Source organism: Onthophagus taurus, chromosome 7 (genome assembly GCF_036711975.1).
Source record: "Onthophagus taurus isolate NC chromosome 7, IU_Otau_3.0, whole genome shotgun sequence".
NCBI classification, from domain to species: domain Eukaryota; kingdom Metazoa; phylum Arthropoda; class Insecta; order Coleoptera; family Scarabaeidae; genus Onthophagus; species Onthophagus taurus.
Window position 1 is genome coordinate 10,913,452 of NC_091972.1, and position 19,294 is coordinate 10,932,745.

The 19,294-nt window shown below is 36.4% G+C and overlaps 1 protein-coding gene and 2 non-coding genes across 3 annotated transcripts; 2 read left to right on the forward strand and 1 right to left on the reverse strand.

Annotated features, from left to right (window-relative positions):
• Positions 1 to 222: 222 nt before the first annotated feature.
• TRNAH-GUG (transfer RNA histidin (anticodon GUG)) lies at positions 223 to 294 on the reverse strand. Its single transcript has one exon. It is a non-coding gene; the product is annotated as a tRNA-His (tRNA).
• Positions 295 to 5,046: 4,752 nt separating this feature from the next.
• Positions 5,047 to 5,118, forward strand: TRNAH-GUG (transfer RNA histidin (anticodon GUG)). Its single transcript has one exon. It is a non-coding gene; the product is annotated as a tRNA-His (tRNA).
• Positions 5,119 to 8,265: 3,147 nt separating this feature from the next.
• On the forward strand, positions 8,266 to 9,177 carry LOC111423869 (chymase-like). Its single transcript, XM_023057252.2, has one exon. The coding sequence runs from the start codon at positions 8,266 to 8,268 to the stop codon at positions 9,175 to 9,177; it is 912 nt and encodes a 303-aa protein (XP_022913020.2).
• Positions 9,178 to 19,294: the final 10,117 nt, after the last annotated feature.

The following is a 19,294-nucleotide window of genomic DNA, read 5'->3' on the forward strand; positions in this document are numbered from 1 at the left end:
ATCATGTTCTGCCAAGCGATATTAAGCTGGTTTTGACATCCTTTGAACTCACAGAACCCTTAAGTAGGTTTATGTCATTCCTTATAATTAATGATACCCTCATTTATCCTGCCTAGAGATTTTTTGCCATAATACAAAAATCTTTATTTTATGAGTACATCAACTTAAAATGAAGTAATCTACATAAAAAAGGATCCTCCTCCGTGACAATGTATTAAACATTGCCGTGACCAGGATTCGAACCTGGGTTACTACGGCCACAACGTAGGGTCCTAACCACTAGACGATCACGGCTACTGGAAGTGATTGTTAATCAATTGCACGAAGAGAGATTCCGATATACAATTCTATTCACGATTCATTTAATTGTAAAGGCTTAAATTAATGGTTTTATTTACGACGCTCCAATTACACCTGACCTGTAACCCACATATCGTCATTTATTGCTTGTTACTAAACTATCTCAACCTACTTAACAATTCCCTACCATTACGCTACAAAATATTACAATGCAAATTTAGATGCCGTATAAACTTTGTATTGAATTATAAAATAATGTTTCCGTTATAAATCTAAATTTTTCCTGTAGGAAGTGGAAGAGATCATAATTTCTCGAGCAACTTAAAACTCTGTGGCGAATACAAAGAATAACTTACTATTCGCGCGCGCAATTTCTCCCTGCGGTCCCGTTATTACTTACAGTTTCAGGGAAGCGAGGATAAGCAATTTCGTAGCTCTTGCATAAAATGATATTTGTTGTTCGCGTTTGCGGCGCTTCGCCGCACAATTTATTGGACGAGGCATTTCGAAAACGACTTCCGCTAGCAACCGCGGCTTTGCTAACTTTGCGTCCGTAGTTTTTCCTTGAAACACTTATTACTGTAACAGATTTTCGGAGTAACTATTAAACGATTAGAGAATTTATCCCTCGGCATAAAAAATCTGATTAAAACTTTTTACGCAGTAATAACTACTAAAGGAAATAATATTTACTGCCATTTGCACTTTGGGTGAATATTCTCTCCTGTAATAAGCGGTTTCACCGCATCCATTTGCAACTGAGCTCGTTTCTGGCAACTCTAGGCCGCCATAAACGCTTTATGAGAGTAATTATTATTACGGGAGCCTTGTTCAGGCGATAAATCATAACGAAATAGCCTTTCTGTACTTGACGATGTCGCCGAGTGTTTGCGTTGTAAAACCTCTTGCAAATATTAAATTAAAAAAATTTCATATCTTTTTTTTTATCGAAAGAAAAAGAACATCCTATTGAAAATGGGGATTCTACACAATAGACTTATTGAATTTGTGTTCCCTATTCACCAGACTTTTCCCAAGGGACAGAAATGTCCTAAAAGATCGCATCAGACAATAGCCACTTGATTAACTTTCCCAAAACTTTCCCAGAATATGTAAATCGTGGTCAACGCAACCCTAAGGGGTTTGAGAAGAAAAGCTGGGAATAAATATAAGAGCATAAGGCTAGTTTTCCGTACAATAAAACTTTTCTACGAAACACGTTACGAATGCTTATAAGGTTATGGAAATATGGTTTTTGCGATTGAACTCGGCTCGTTTTCTTTCTTTACAGATTTTCCGTACCGTTAGATGGTTGAGTGAAGTTTTAAACGTGTTTCCGTACCTCTTTCGACACACCGCAAAGTTTGAGGTTTTTATTACTTTACAAAAGTACATACTTATATTTTTTTAAGTCGGAAATATTTTAACAATTTGATCCAGAAACATATCCCCTTAATCCAACTCACTCCGTCACGTAAAATTTACTTTAATCTCGCCCTCACCACGTTCTCGGTATATTACTCGTAAACACCCCCTGTTTACAGCCTTCATTACAGACCCGGCGGGCTGCGAACTCGCATAACTAATCTGATTTATTTCGGGGGTCATAATGTGTCCAGCTGTTTCGGGCAACCGTTATGACTTTGGCGAACCGGACCGCTGCCATGCACATTCGTTGCGACGAAACGCCATTGATCTTCTCCCCGAAGCCATAAAGCCTCGTAGTTCTACGTGCTGAGAGGGTTTACCCTGCACGAACGCCTGATCCAGCCGTCAACGCGACGTACTCGCCTGAAAAATTGGCAGATCTTATCTTAAACAGTTCCTGGGAGAATTGAAAGGACCTTATGGTCGAGTGAGATGAGATAAGAACTCAATTGGATTTAGTTTCTAAAAATTATTGCAATAAATTCTTTTATTTTCTTGTTTATTGAAACATAATATGTTCTGAAAATTCTGATACCATCCCCCAAAATTGTTATCAAACGGCACAGGTTTCAAGGTGGGGTGCACACGTCCGGTAAAAAGGGCATAACGTAAATATGCTGTATTGGGGGGTATATAAGGGAGTTCATGGGGCGTGAGGAGCCGTGATTCATCCGGTTCAAGCCACTTCGTCTTAGTTTCTGGTCGGTGGTTCCCCCTTTCTGCGGGCTTTTGTCCTCCGCAGATAAGTGGTTCCGAGAGCAACCCCCCTCACGTAATGGATCACGTGACGCCGGCGCATCAATCAAAGGAAGTTATCGGCTCAGAGCGTATTTAATTAATTATGAAGATCTGGACGCGACAGGATTTTGCGGTTTTGGCTAAGTTCGAACCTAAATTCGGTCGGATCGAAATAACAACTTTAATTGACTTACGCTATACTCTATTATAGTGTCCGTTATAGCTCAATAAAAATATACAATAATCTAGCACTGAATAACAAATAAAACTAAATTAACACTAGTACTATAACTATCACTAGACCTAGAACTAGAAACATAGTAGGTGGTAGGTAGCGCTAGTTTGCATAAAATATCACTATGTGGCATATTTTTATTGAACTAAAACAAGAACTAACACAAGACCTACAACTAGAATCATTCGGGTTTAGCCGTCTTGAAAGACGTGCGGCTAAATCCGAATGTTTCTAGTTCTTGGCCTAGTGTTAATTCTAGTGGCAGTGGTAGGTAACGCTAGTTAGCATAAGATATTACTGTGTTGTATATTTTTATTGAACTAAGAATTAACACAAGACTTAGAACTAGAAACATTCGAGTTTAGCCATACTGAGAGAGGTGCGGCTAAACCCGAATGTTTCTAGGCGGCCGGCAATATCTCGAATTTTTTTAGTGTAATTTTTGCTTAAAACTTGAAAACACTTCTCCGAATTAAAAAATAGAGTATAATAGACTCTGATTAACAAAAACGTTTAAAATAAATTTTTAGTCTACTTCATATAAAAAAAAATCCAGGTTGAAATCTGATATTCTCATGGAGGGGTGTAAAATCGATGTGGACACATAAACACATTATTTAACACAACTGTTGGTTTCTCACCCAAATATCGCTTTAGAGAAGAAAGCTGGGAACGCTACATCTGCATGCAAGGTTTTCGGAATATGTTTCATGCTTTTTTATTTTAAAAATATACCATGAAAGGATATGATAGAGGCAGTTAAAGTTACTAGTTTGTTTTAAGCTTTGTTGTTATGTGGTTATTGAGTACAATTTTCAGCAATAATCCGACGATTTGATGAGGAAGAGGAGTCGGCAGGAAATGATCGGGATATGGCCATTAGGGATAATACTCGAAAGGGAACCCTGGGGAACAGATGGAATTATATAGCGAGGGCAAACCGGCAGACGGCAGCTCAGCATTACCTATTATCCATTAACCACACTTACAGGATTTGTACGAGGCACAATGAGATATAGCACGTAATTAAGGACGTGTTGTCAGGGGAAATGTGTGATGTGAGTGATGTATGGAAGGATCACGTGTACGTTTGCAGCTTTACTTTAACCAATTTCTGGATTTGTACTGCCCGTAATGGAATATTGGAAGTAATTTTAGTTTATAGGATTGATTCAGTATGCAGTAAAGGCGTGAGAAATTCACCATTTTAGACGGTTAACGAACGAGTCGGGGATTTATTTAGCAGTTAGCGAGTTTCCAAGACGTGGCTCTTCGCCAAACGCAATTTGTCGCGGCGGCGGCCTCCTAACCAGGTAAGGTCTTATCCGTTCGGCGTCGCGACGCCAACCGACGCTCCGTCGAAACAAAATTACGCCAAGCGCCGGCCGAGAGGTTTTGTAAGAGGATTAACGGTGACAGGGCGAAACTAATTAGGGCGCAGCTCTTTTGAAGCGAATGGCGCCCTCTCCTTTCCGGACCTTATAGAGGTTTAGAAGTAACCTTAAACTTAACGACATTATTAAAATGCGCTGCGCCTCCGCTGAGAGCACGAAAACAGTTTTGTTCGTTCCCTAATTGAAATTAAAGTTTTCGGACGGGCGTAATTAAATTTTCAGCCACTTTACTCATTGTGTTATTATTGTTAGCGAAAGTGTATTTCGTTATTTTACAATAAATCGACAAGAAAAGCATAAACGGGAGGTCGTAAACATTTCGCTTATAAACTAACACGCGTCTACTTTGATTGATATACGTTCCTATAAATTGAATGTTTATTCCATAAACGCCGTTGCGTATTTATAAATCAGTCTAGTAATCCTCCGAAATTATTCACTCGTAAATTTAGACTAGTAAAACCAATTTCTAGATGATTTCACCTAGCTTTAATCTTCATATCCTTTTTAATTTTTGAGAAAATCATAAAGTTAGAAGTATTATATCAAACGATAAATTTATTAGGTTAAGATTCTGAAATTTTAATGAATCCCATTTGAAATATAAACCGGATTAATTGTAGACTATTAAACATACCGTAATGTTTTATGCTCTAATTTCATAACAAAACCATTACTTTGAATAAAAAGTAAAATTAAAACGATCGACTTCGGAAACGGTGTAGCCTTTCCGAAATCCGGGAGCCACAGTAGAGACTGTTGAAATGGGTTTATTTGTGTTTGAGTTTCGTGTTTTAGTACAAGTGTTTATGCGAATCTTTCAGATCTGGTTCTCGATTTCTTATAGGAATTGGATCATTTCAATGAAAGCGTTTGAAATGAACTAGAGCGTGGAATAGAAACGAGAACGTGAATTCAAACCAGCATCGGTCGATATCCAGAACTCCAGTAGCCGTGATCGTCTAGTGGTTAGGACCCTACGTTGTGGCCGTAGTAACCCAGGTTCGAATCCTGGTCACGGCAATGTGAAAGAACATTGTCACGGAGGAGGCTCATTTTTTATCAAAATTATTGACATAAAAACTTGTCCTTCAAGTAATTTTTATCCATGATTCATGTGTCTGATTTTTTTTTGACTAGTTTTAAGTAAGAATGGAACCTTTTATTCTTGATCGGTTTATAAACAAAACAAACTCTATTATATAGAATTCGCGACTGCCTAAATACACCATTGGAGCATCGAAAAGAAATGCATGGAAAAAAGTATGTAACGTAACTTCAAATTACGTACACTTTACGATTTTAAATTATGCCACTGCACCTTCACGCTAATAAACTAATCGATATACATATTTCAAATTGCAGTTCCACTTAACAGTTGTCAGATCGTCTTCCGAATCCAATTCGAACTAAGTTTCCATGAACAGGTAGAAATTGATTCCTTTTTTTGGAAAGTAATTTTTTTCAAATCGACTCATTTCATCCCTGAAAACTTTTAGCATAACTTTTCACCTACTCCGAGAAACCGGTTCACTTGCGAGCGTGCGCTTCAGTATGAACAAGTAACACACCAAATTGTTGTAGAGGAAGAGAACACCTTTGTAATGGCCCAGCGTAATCTCAATATCTACACATTCAATGATTTCCAATAGGCATGAAGAATGTTGAACAAAAATCTGATGTATCTATACCAATCAGAAATTCAACATATGATTCCAGAAGATTTCCCGAATGCAATATTATGACTCAAAGTATAACTATATTTAAAATCGTCACGCTCACATAAAATTATGCAGTACACATATATATGGCAAAGATTTTTCATCGTCAGGTCTTCGTAAACGTCCTGATAAGGCACCTCCATATCAAACAAATGTAAATGGTATGGGTACTCCGTTATCAGATAGAAGTCTTAGGTTTGGTATATTATAATTTCTATAATTTTGAATCCACTTACTACATTAATTTATTGTTGAGTCTGCAGTTTCTAATAACATTTAACGTCATGTTTTTAATTGAACTGTTACTTCTATAACCTCTACTAACTTAGGAATCTTCGGCTGTTTTTTGAGTCATTCAGTAGTGTTAAGATACGATTCTCTAGATTCTGGAACGTAGTGTTTGTCACGGGTTCTTTGGAATTTACGTTCCATCTTCTCCATGGTTATTCTATCTATTTTATGCCAGTCTTTTGCAGCCATAGAATTGGCAAGTACGAAGTGGAGTCGTACTAACCTTTCACTTATTTGCTGCGGATCTTGGAAAGTCTTGAGAATTCTTTCCCGTATCAGTGCTTGGTTTGTTCTAATCAAGATATTACAGGCCCTAGCAGAGTCGATATGCTGCTTCACTTTGAGGAAGTTTGACGTTGTTTTCTTCTCTCTACATCTCCCTAAGAATTCTTGCGTTGTCTAATCCGTAAGCTGTCAAATTCTTGATTTGTTAGAACTAACTTATTAATTAGAACTAACACTAGAATTAAAAACTTTCAAAACAACTGCTGAAAATATTACTTTTACCGTTTCACGTACTAGTTTTTGTCCAGTAATTATTCCACATTTAAAGTCATAGTGAATATCAGAACATGGCATCAAATGATTTTTAATAAAAATGGACAGTTTTCGAATCTACGACTCTCTCATTTAATAATCAGAAAATGTCCAGATTTGGTCTTATCAAGTATCTTAATTACCTCACTTTGTAACTTGATCAATATGATTCAGCAAAGTAGAAAGATTTATCTAGGAACTGACTCTCATATTTTTGAGCACCAATTTTGTGTGGTTCTATGAAGCTGGTCATTAACGAGACCACGATTTACACGATAATACGAAAAGTCACTTACACAGTGTGCTCAGCTTTTTGAAGCTCTTGAATCTGTGTATTTTAGTGTCGATAAAAACCATCTTCGTCCTTTAATTTCCTCTTTGATGGATAGAACCATTACGTCTTTACGAAGATCCACAATTTCGCACGTACTACGGGGCATCTAGATAGTCTTCAATTTTTTCAAATCTTCACAATTTAGCCCTGAAAACTTTTAGCACACCTTTTCATGTTCTCCGAGAAACCGATTCACTTACGAGCGTGCGCGAACACTCTTAAAAAGACCCTGAGAAAAAGAGACACCCTTGTGATGGCCCTAGCGCAATCTCAGTGTTTGTACGCGCCGGATATCCACATATTTAATGATTCTCAATATCATGGCATGAATAACATAGAACAAAAACCTACTGTACATCTAAGTCTAGAAGATATCCCAAGGCAGTTGAAGTTTTTTGATGGTGAATAACAATAGCAATTTGCATCGCTGCAAATCATCATCACAAGACATCACATTTAGCCAGCTAGGTCTCCAACCTCAATCCACTGTGTCAAGAACTTGTGAGGTTGGATAAAAGATTTGGTGTACCAACGGTGAATGAAAACACAGAGACTTTATCTAACAAATTTTGAATGTTGCAATGCAAATAAGACAACCGCGCAAACATGAGAAATACAATGCGAGCAATTCACCGTCATGCAGACAAATGTATTGAAGTAGGAGGTAGAATTTTTAGACATGTTTTGAATTAATCATGTACTGTTATTAGTATTACAGAGGCAACTTCATTAAACAACTTACAGATCCTTAGTATTATTATGTTTTGAAAGATGTAGTTGTCATTACAATTTTGACATTATTTCAAATATTATAGTTGTACTTTTAAAGCACTTGAATATTTTACATACAATTTTCATTTTTCAAAGTTTCCATACTATGTTGACCATTGAGTATAAAGACAATCAGTAACCGCACGAGATGTCACCAGCAGCGCAGAGGTCAGATATCCGCTACGCGAATCCGGAAGTCAAAACCACGAACCGACACTCGGTGATAAACGGTCGGTCGCCTCACGTGATATATATTTTCGTCGGGGTACCGCGAGCTTTGAAAGTTTTGAAATACGGCCCCTAGAATCGCCAGACTAAACACACGCCGCCATTCCCAAGGACTTGCTCGTGACATGGAATAAGGGGCGTGTACAAACCGTCCTCAAACTGACAGGAGACATCTGTTATATAATTAACATGTTGTTTTTTGGACACTACGTCCGCGTACAGTTGGAGGAATAGAAAGGGGAGTGTCAAAGGGTATAAATTTGAACGTTAGTTCCATCGGAAGTCATAATGAAATTTTTTTTGGTGTATGTTTTTATCTTGGCGAAAGTGCATGGAATTGGTAGAAATCCGTCTTTGAGGATTGTGGCAGGATTCGATTGTAATCCAGTTGAGTATCCATTCTACGCCCTTGTAATAATAAGTTCTAACAAAGGGAATAAGATATGTGGCGGATCTTTGGTTGCTCCAAATTTTGTTCTGACAGCGGCTCATTGTTGCGTTGAAAATGATATTAAACGATATAATATTCAAACGGGAACAGAGAGTATTGACGGAAAATTTGATTATAAAGTAAATGTTACTGATATTTATATCCATGCTAAATATGATCCAAAGGAATACAATTATGATGCTTGTATGTTGAAGTTACATATGCAAATTTGTAAAAGGCAGTCGACGGATTACTTAGATATCGCCTTCTTTGATTATTCAAAATTTAACATTCTAACTCAATGTTCAAGAGTAATTAGTGCGGGATTTGGCGTTCAACATAGAAACGAACGGAAAGGTATACTTCAAGATCATTTTCCATTTCCCAAAAAAAATCTCCAATGTACTTTATTAACATTGTTGAGTAATAAAGAATGTTCTAAGTTTTGGAAAAAGGGATTTTACAACGATACCATGCTATGCGCAATTGATCCTACTCCAAGAAAAAGTGATGTTTGCTATGGGGATAGCGGAGGTCCACTAATGTGTGGTGATATACAAATTGGAATTATTTCTTATAGCCGAGGATGTGGATTTAACAACACACCTGGAGTTTTTACAAAAGTATCCAAAATTAAAGATTTTATATTAAATATTTTAAAAGATGATTATAATTATCTTCAACTATCATTTAAAAAATCTTTAGGTACGAAATTATTTATGACATCACATTATTATTTTTTAATTATTGTGATATTTATGAGTGTTTAAAGAAATAAATCGAAGCTGTATTGAATTTAGTGTTTAGTTTTAATTTTATTAAGATTAATGTTACCTCATAAAATGCTTTAGGGTCGACGTAGATAGCAAATTCAGTTAATCCGCTTAACCCAATTGCCTCAGCAGTAGCCGTAAGTTCCGATTACAACGATAACGTCATCTTTAATTGCTTGGAGGTGTGTTTATTGTTTACCGGCAACAAATGGACCACAATTCATTGATTAAACGACCTTTGTGGTATCATAATGAAAATGTTTGTTCGGTTGTATAGATACTTTACATGAATTTAAAAAAATCCATAAAAAGAGTTCATGGGATATAACTCGTCCGAAGGGAGTCGAACAATGGCCGAAATACTGGTCCATAAACTCGAAATTCGCGGTGGACAATTGGTTTTGACGCAAATGCGAGGTTTGTCCGGGTCGACCAATAAAAGAAAATTTATCTATTATACAATTGCGGCCGTGGCTCGACTCGTTGGTACGGATTTACGCCCCCGTGAAGGCAAATTTTATGTAACCTCCTCGTAACCGACATTCGTTAATTAATATTTTTGACCAATGTAACCGTGGATTGTTGTGTTTACAACGCCGCTGGCGTGTAAACGCAGATTGCGAATAATAATGCATTTTAACGAGATAAGCCGCCCGTTTGCGGTACACCAAATTCGAAACACCACGCGATTGTTATTGTTACTAAATTCGCGCAAAGGTCGCCAAAGAAAATCAATATCGCAAAATTGTCATTGCGTCGTGACTTCATTACATGTACTAGTAGTGGAGTTTATTAAGTACGTCCATCAATTTCAAACAATTCTCGTGGGTTTCGACCTCGAGGTGTCAATAGACTACCCGTAAACGTGATGAACATTCCATTCTCAAGGACCAGGGGGCAGAAAACCTCAATATCCGTTCTGGGCGGACGTTAAACAATGTCCTTGTTGAATTTAATACACAACGGCATTCGGCTAAAACCGAACCAACTTGTTCGATCCTACACCCCAAAGGCAGGTGCTTCCAGGCAAACATGACTATGGACGCGACATCGACAAACAATTCCCAAACTAATACCGCTTGGTAATTAGCACGCATAGTTCTGTAAACATGACGTTCGCGTATTTCGCCCAAAGCGTGTGTATTGCTTAACTAGAATATTACGAATTGTGTTTTCAGTCCATTAAAGAAAATTCGCTATAAATATTTTATTAAGTATGTTTCAAACAATACCGTTATCAATCGTTTCGAAAGTTTACCCAGCAACGTTTTTGCATGAACAATTCCACAAGACGGTTTCCTAATTGTGCCTAGTGCGTATTTTACGAGAGACCCGCATCAATCTTAACTTAAACAGTTTAACTTCGTCGCAGTTGTTCTTACTCTTGTAGGAATTCGCCTCGACGGTTTCTTCGGCCGAAACGCGTCGCAATCAACAAGGCGGCCATTATAAGTTGCCAACTACAAGCCAACTACAATTAACTTAATTGCATCACTTAATAAAAGCTTCCAGCCAGTTTCATTGGACGGTAGGTGAAGTTGCAGCGACGCCAACCGGCTAGATTAATAGTTAAAAGGGAACCGCGCCAAAGACGAAAAGGTTCATTCAAATGAACTTCCCTTTTACGAAGTGTACGGTGTCATCCGGTTTTATCCCCCGTCGGTAATATATTTCCGGAAATCGCGCGCCTATCCCTGAACCTTAATATGTCTAAGTGAGTCCAAGGAGGATGTGTAAGGAATGAGAATGGCCATCGAAGTAAAAAAAGGGCGGGTTGATTACATTGTTGCGTGTGCAGTTGTGGTAGTAGTGGCACAGGAAAAAACATAGGCCTGCACTTAGAAGATTGTGTAGTGAAAAAAAGTGGAAAGCAAAGGGCCAGAATCTCTCCAGTGTCCGGGGTATAATTTAAGGGAAACTAAGTAGTACGAAACATCCTTTTTCCATTAAGGGAAACGCAATTTTATTGGAAAAAGTTTATAAATTTATCATTTATCGATTGAAATTCAGTTTCGTTTTGGGCGAGTTATATTAGATTCTTTTAACAATTTAGAAACAACAGGACTTAGGATATAACGGACAAAAATAAATATAAATATTACCTATTTAATACATCAGTATACAGACTGGTCCATTTAACGCGAGACAAGCGATTAACTCGAAAACGGTTCATTTTACATAAAAGTGAACCAAATAAAAGTTGTTCTGTGCGAAGGGGGAAACCATATGACGATAACATTTTTGACCTTGACTTTATTTTCAAGGTCGCATGAAGGTCACGGCCGATTTTTTTAAATGGCACCCTATATATTTTATTGTAGAATCTGAATCTGTGGATAAAAGTAAAGTAATTGAAAAAAAATAAAAAAATTTTACTGTGTGGTTTTGCCAGTACAACGGTAAAACATCTTTTGAACAAAATTGAATTCAGAAAAATTCTTTTCAGAAAGAATAACTAACGTTTATAATCTAGCAAGAACAAAGAAGATTTATGAATTTTTATACATTTTCCTACCCACTTCGATACATTATCTTTAGTTCTTAATTCTTAGAATACTATTTAAGAATGCTCAACAAAAAAAATCCGGAAAGGATACATACCTTTGGAAAGAGGTCTAAAGGGTTCCGACTTTGATAATAGAATAACGCATAAAAAACAAGAGTGAAGAGGAACTGCAGAGACTGAAGAGACTTAATTGGTTAAATTGTTCTAAAATGTAACAGGTAAAACTAAATTTGCATAAAAACTTTTGTCTACAAAAGATGTTTCGCCGTCGTACTGGCAAAACCGCACGATAATTTTTTTTTTTTTAATTATTTTACTTTTATCCATAGATTCAGATTTTGCAATCAAAAACATAGGGTGCCATTTAAAAAAATTGGTCGTGACCTTCATATGACCTTGTAAATAAGGTCAAGGTCAGAAAATGTTATCGTCATATGGTTTCCCCTTTTTGCACAGAACAACTTTCATTTGGTTCATTTTTATGTAAAATTATTAAACCGTTTTCGAGATAATCGAAGCGTCTCACGTGAAACGGACCACCCTGTATGTAAATATAAATGTTAGCGCTCATAGATAGAATCCAACTCGGATTATTCCCCAAGTTGCTCTATTCAATGATCATAGATAAACTCGGGGTATTCCCCGAGCTGTCTATACGATGCATAAATCAAGGACGGTAGTTCTAGTTTTAATCGTAATTCAGCGCTAGAGTTGTATATTTTTAACTAAAAGTAGGACTAACACTACAACTAGAACTAGAAACATTCCAGTTTAACACTAGATATCACTATGTTGCATACTTTTATTGAACTAAAACTAGAACTAATACTAGACCTAGAACTAGAAACATTCGGGTTGGGTTGGGTTGGATCTGAAGACGCACGGCTAAACCCGAAACTTATTAGTTCTAGGTCTAGTGTTAGTTCTAGTTTTAATTGTAATTTACCGCTAGAATTAAAAAAGTAGTGTCAAAGGTTAGGTTATGTTATCGATTAGGTTAAAATCAAAAATAATTGGTGAAAACTCAATATAACTATGACTATGATGGAATATGAAAAATAATATAGACAGCTACCATACACATAAACTTCTTTTCGAAATTTAAGCTAATGTATTTAGGTACACTATACAATATATAATTCATCTACCTACCTTGCAAATAACAGAATTATACTTAATCTTATTATTACTTTTCTTTAGTTGTTAATAATTGAGCCATTGAGTTAGTGTATTCACGGAAAGTTTTGTGCACGTATAAGTTTTCAAACAAAAGTGGAATCAGCTCGGAAAGTTAGCGAGTGATGGAAGATTTGTATGCGGACGCGTTGATACAGTTCCGTTTGTTAGCGCATCTCTGGCGCCTCCACCGTCCTGATATATTTGTAGGACTCCAAATTTACCTAACTTCGCCCTCGGAAACTTAGCCGGCCGCCGACGTTTTAAGTGTAACAATGGAAACGGCGCATTGTTTAGTTGCTGACGGCGTAATTGAATGTATACTTAAGGAGCGGAATGGCTCTTGGACCGAAGTTTCTTAATAAGATTCCCGTTTCTGTATATAGTCGCATTATAATATCTGTATAACTCCGTTTGTGCTAGCTGTGCTATAAACGAAGTAATTTAACCGGTATTGTTTGGAGCGAAACAACGTGGCAATCAAGTAATCGTAATTCATACGACGCCCATCGACTACAATCAGCACCATCGTTTTGGTAGACAAATTACACGTCATCGCAAATCGAAAGTACATTGGTTATTAATCATCGTTCGATATTGCGGTTTAGATATCGTTCTCTGAACTGGCAGGGTTTGGCGAAATACTACAGAATATTGGACTAATGCTTCCCGAGATCCATTAATTCAATGTCGGCTGCACTGACATTTAAATGTTGATTACTAAACTCCTTTCAGTTGCTGAGACGTCTATCGTTCCAAATGTAAATCTCAATCAATAAACTCATCATCAAACAACTGCCAATCATCAACAGATCCATAAGTCATATTAAAGAATTATCCCCATTGTCTTTACCGGAATATATTAATGGATTATTGGATTACAGCAACTCGGTGCGGTAGCGTCCATAACTAATACGAGATTTCAATAACGCTGATTACGTAGGAATTCCAAACAATCCGCAATCACGGCACGTCAACTGACGTCATTTCCCGCGTCGCGTTTCAGGTCGTCGGATTTATCATCATCGGTACGTCCCAATCGCCGAACCGTGTCTGTCACCTCGGATGACGGATGACGGACGACACGCGCTAGCCACGTAACATCGTTCCCGTCCAAACAAATGACCGTAATAGATCTCCCCCATTTAGGGTGACTGCCGTCGAAAATAGAAACCTCGAAAAACGACGCCGCTACGTTATCGCCACGTCGATTAAAAACAGAATACTTTAAGTAGCTCTAGATGTTTACTGACATTTTTTCTATCTCGCATCTGGTTACTACTAAAATATATTAAGAGGGTGTATGAAAATTTAAAAAAAAAGTTGTGCGGCAAGAGAGAAAAGGGAATGTAGTAAAACTATACTTATACTATTAATATTATCTATGTAATACCCAGCAATGGAATACAGCAACTCGAGTAAAACTAACACTACACGTAAAACTAGAAACATTTGGGATTAGCCGCCTTAAGAGACGAACGGCTAAACCCGAATGTTTCTAGTTCTAGATATAGTGTTAGTTCTAGTTTTAATTGATATCCAACGTTAGATTGCAGTACATTTTACACAAAAAAGTTAGGCGGAAAGAGAAAAAAAAAAGGAAATATTATGTATCTGACAATAGATTTTTATTTAAAAAAATTTTGCTTTATAACAATTTAAAGCATAAATCTCGTTCGAGTTTTTTATGCGAATATACGAGATAGATAGTTTTTTTTATTTCATCCTGTTTTTTTTTTATTTTTTCAAGAGTTAAATTCACAATGGTTGATTTAATCTCTATCAATATTCCAGTAATATTTTTTTTTTCGGTTTTCAATTTATATAGCCATCATCTCTTTATAAAGAGATGATATACGTGTCTATTAAAATATACAAAAAAATGATTTATCCACAATCACCTTATAATTGAAGTTTTATCCACACTTATGAACCGTATAAAGTACCACTTTATCCACTAGTGGAATAAAGTTACTTTGTTCAATCCTACCTTCGAAATTATCAGTTTCTAGCTTGGATACGAGTTTTGAAAGTTGTTATTTGCATTCACACTGCTGACTTTCATAGAAACGAGTGAGTGAAAATTTTTTTCAACCATTGTTAGCTAAATGTAAAACCTTTAAAAACGGTAGACAGCACAGGTGGAACGTTAATTAAGTATTTCACTTCTATAAAGTATTCATTTTAATCAATTTATTAATTTTATGCATAATAATGACAATTAACAATTTGACACAAATGGTTGTTTACATTTATCAATTAAGAGCATGACAATCAATGACAATGTGAAAAACTGCTGTCGTCGCCGACATGTCGACATGAAATTACTCAAGAATTATCGAATTTTAAGACGGGTTTTCTCTAAATAGTAGGATTGAACAAAACGCTATACAGCACACGTGGGAAACTTATATTTTTCACTAACTTGTATGTCTTTCAACACTCGTCTTCGGCTCGTGTAGAAATCTGACATACGCGTTAATGAAAAATCATACTTTCCTCACTTATACTGTAATATACCATTATTCCACTAGTGGAATAATGAAAAATACAATCTTAAATCAATCACATCGTATTTATTATTTATAATAACATAAACATTTATATTAATATTAATATTTGTCATATTTTACTTCCTTTTCATTAATAACCAGCTTGTAATTGTCATCGCTTCTTTAGAAACAGTGAAGACTGAATTAAGACTTCCTCATTTATTGTTATTACCCCCCGTTTTTCTTTTCATTAAACTCGGAAAATACTTTTTCGTAATGTTCCCTAGACTTTGCAGGCAATAATTGGACAGTTGCTTCTTCAGCTTCCTGAAGAATTATCTTGGGAACATAATCACTTTCTTCCATTTTTCACCAACTTTACCTTTACAACTTCTACAACTTTCACACTTTTACAAATATGTTACAAATGTAGTCGATAAGCAACAATTCAACACATCCCAATGTTTTTTTAGTTAATTGCAATGATTTTTGAGGTGACAGCCGCTGTCAGAGTGAAATGTTAAATCATTTTTTGATAACATCAGATGAAATTTTGGCGATTCTGATTCTAAATGAGTGTGATTGTGGATAAAACGTTGTATTGCATGCGTGTTTTAGATGCATTTTATTCACTTAAGAAAATTAAGATTCTTGCGTGAATAAAATGCTGTCTAAAACACTTACACAATAAATAACTATTATATAACGAAAATCATTTATATATCAAGTGCATCAAGACATTCGTAATTTGAAAGGCGTAACAGTATCTAGACTTGCACGGAAACCTTGGCTTATCCAAATTCAAAAAAAAAATCTAATTTAACCCACGTAACAAGTTGCAACAAAAGCGCGTAGCGGAGATTGTTATCGAAACATGCAAGTTCAGTGGCGTATGTACGTTTAAAAGCTACGGGTGGTCAGATTAGCATTACAGTAGCATTTTTTAACCCATACAGAGAACGATCGATCAATCCGAACCTGTTATGTCCGGTACGTGTACGACCATTACGGCCGAGTAAAGTTTGCACGAACGAGTGTTCGTCCAGTAAACAAGTAAGAGAAAGAGAGAAAATGAGATAGTAAGCAAATCGCATACCTGCGCCGTCCTGATTATGATTGATTCCTATAGGACGTTTCCCTAGAATTGTTTGCGAGGAATTTGTTACCCTAATATACCAGCCCGTGCCCATACATAAGCTAAATACAACGTCCATACGTCTCTTTTGATGCATGTTTCGATTTTAATCTGGACCAGTTGAATAATAGCCATCCATTTGTTAAATGTTGGTCTTTTAACATACATCTTGAATGAATTCTTTTTTAAACAATAATAAACAGAAATTTGTTATTCAAATAATGATAATATGAGGTTTGAATCATAAAATGATAATGCTGATAAAATAATTATTATGAATGCAATAAAATTTATATTTAGACTGCTGACAATCGGCTAACTACTAATTTGTATTAATACTATTTATAGGATTACATCAATTATCAAAATTAAAGCTTTATGGTCACTGTCAGTATGCTTGATTTTCAGGGACGTTGACATAAAATACCGAAAATTTCAATTAAATAAAAGCGTTCCGCAATTTAACGGAACACCAACCGTTTCCGCAAAACCATATTTCGCGGAATTTATTTGTTGTATCCAACCGAGTCGCGCACGCAATCAAGTGCAATTATATTTGCATACATTTACGGTCGAGCGATAACGTGTTTTAATAATTCATTCCTCGGACGCCACTGTTTAATTCGCAATTCGCTTATTGTTTGTGACGCTGACGATTTTACGTTATAACGTTTCTGGTTTACAATGTTTCAGCTGACGACGTTTGATGGACGTTCAAAAAGTACCATTGAAATTTAAATGAGATCTTCCAGAATCTTTTGTTTGATTTCAAAACCTATTTCCGTTTTATAATCGCTTAGAAATTTATTAAGTTACCTTTCACAACCAATTCATCAAAGGACGCAATAACAACGTCAGATTGTGCGTTCGTAGCGTCACAGCTGCTGATGAAGGGCTTCTGTTTACTGATATATATATACGATATTCACGCAACGTGGACCCTCCGTGTTGCCAAATTAAGGCAATTAACTCGCTTATGAGATGATTTAGAAGCGGAGTTGTAGACCCCAAGTCTTCAGCCTCGCAAGAAACCGATCCATTATTCTAAGAAAGTAATTATAATCGTTGACATAAAAATGAATCACTTATTTAATACTGTAATTAAAAATAAATCGTGTTTGATTTTGAATTCTTAAAACAAATAAGAACGGTAAGATTTAAGACACAAACACGCATAAACAACAATGAAATACGACCCATAATTCAACCATTAAATTAAGCGGGGATGATTGTTAACGACGGGTCTAAAGACACAGTACAGAATCCGAAGTAATAAACCGGAAATATATGGCCAGGACGATATTTCCCTAACACTTGCACTTTAATTACGGTCCGCGCAATAAAAGCGAAAGGAGGCAATTAAGCCATTTAATTTCCCATTGTCAGCGAGAACCCTTTAGGGCCTAATTTATCGAAGGCCATTTTCCCGTGACTGGCCGCCCCCTTTGCGAAACAATGTCGTCTTTAACGTTTAATAGTTTTTCGAATGTCTTTAGGGTATAATAAAACTCTAACAGCCATATAAAATCATTAAAAAACAGTTCGCATCACAAGATTTTAATGTAAGACGACACATCTGCTAGTAAACCGCATACGAAAATCCTAATTCTATGTACTACACTTGAATGGTTTTGATGAATTGAAATAGAGCTTCTTATGTAATTGTTTAATTTACCGTTTTTTGGTTCTTTGGCCTTCGGATGCCGAAGGATCAGCGGTGACAGAAGGACGAAACGGGCTCCCTTTTCATTGTTAAGTACTTAAGCGACACGCAGGGACACGGATATAGCAACTGAGGGAGATCACTGTGTGACATTCTCAAACCGGATTTGTGTGTTTGCATGTATTTGCAAACCTTGTGTGTTCCGGCTCACAATAAGAGGGTACGCGGCGACTGAATGATGTTTTGAAATTAGATTTCTCCAGACGAAAAGGGGAACACTGTCTTCGAGTATAGTACACCAACGAAACCAAGATTCCTTTTATATCTCGGAAAAATAAATTCCATCAAGTGAAGTATGTTTTATTAAAGACGTTAAATTGAACGTTTTCTGCTTTTCCCAAGAAAATCCCTTAAGAGTTTCCTTGAAATTTATTTAAAAACTTACCATCGTCCGAAGGTGAAAGACGTTTCGGGGAAAACGTAGGGTATTAATAGCGAGAAAGAGAAGTGAAGAAGCTTAAAAAGAGAGAGAGACTGCAAAGAACTTTTACTTTTTGCGTTTCATCCGTCGTCGTCCTACTTTGGGTATTTGCTTTATGTTCGGGTACTCGGATTTAAATTATATTGCAAATTTCATGGGAACCGGTCGGCTGCGGATTACGCGATGTGACGGCGCCTCTTCTGACGCTGGCGGCGTTGGTTGCCTCGACTTTGGAAACGATGAATCCCTAAAGAAGCTTAACGACGATAAATCTAAAACCAACCCTTAATTAAAAGATTCTTTTCGATTTAAATTTAATATGCTTAACGCCCACCACCGGTGACGGCTCCATTTCTAAATTGAGTGCCTTCAAATTAATTCCTTCGGACCAATTAACGAAGATGGTTCCCGTTCTTTTCCACCAGACCACATTTTCTTTTTTTTTTTTCTTTTCAATTGGGCGTTTTCATCCGGACAAATTGGTTTTCCGATCGAATTAATTAAAAAACCTTACTGAATTTTAACGATTCATCGGTCAAATTAGATTAAATTTAACGTCGTCGCTTCAAAAAAATTTTCTTTCATTATAATTTCAATCACATTTAGCACTCCATTTTAGGATTTCAAATTATGTTGCTGTTTTAGCACTTATTTTATTAAT

What these genes read in the sequence shown, in the direction of transcription:
- LOC111423869 (XM_023057252.2), top strand. Translation starts at nt 8,266, where the DNA reads ATGAAATTTTTTTTGGTGTATGTTTTTATCTTGGCGAAAGTGCATGGA.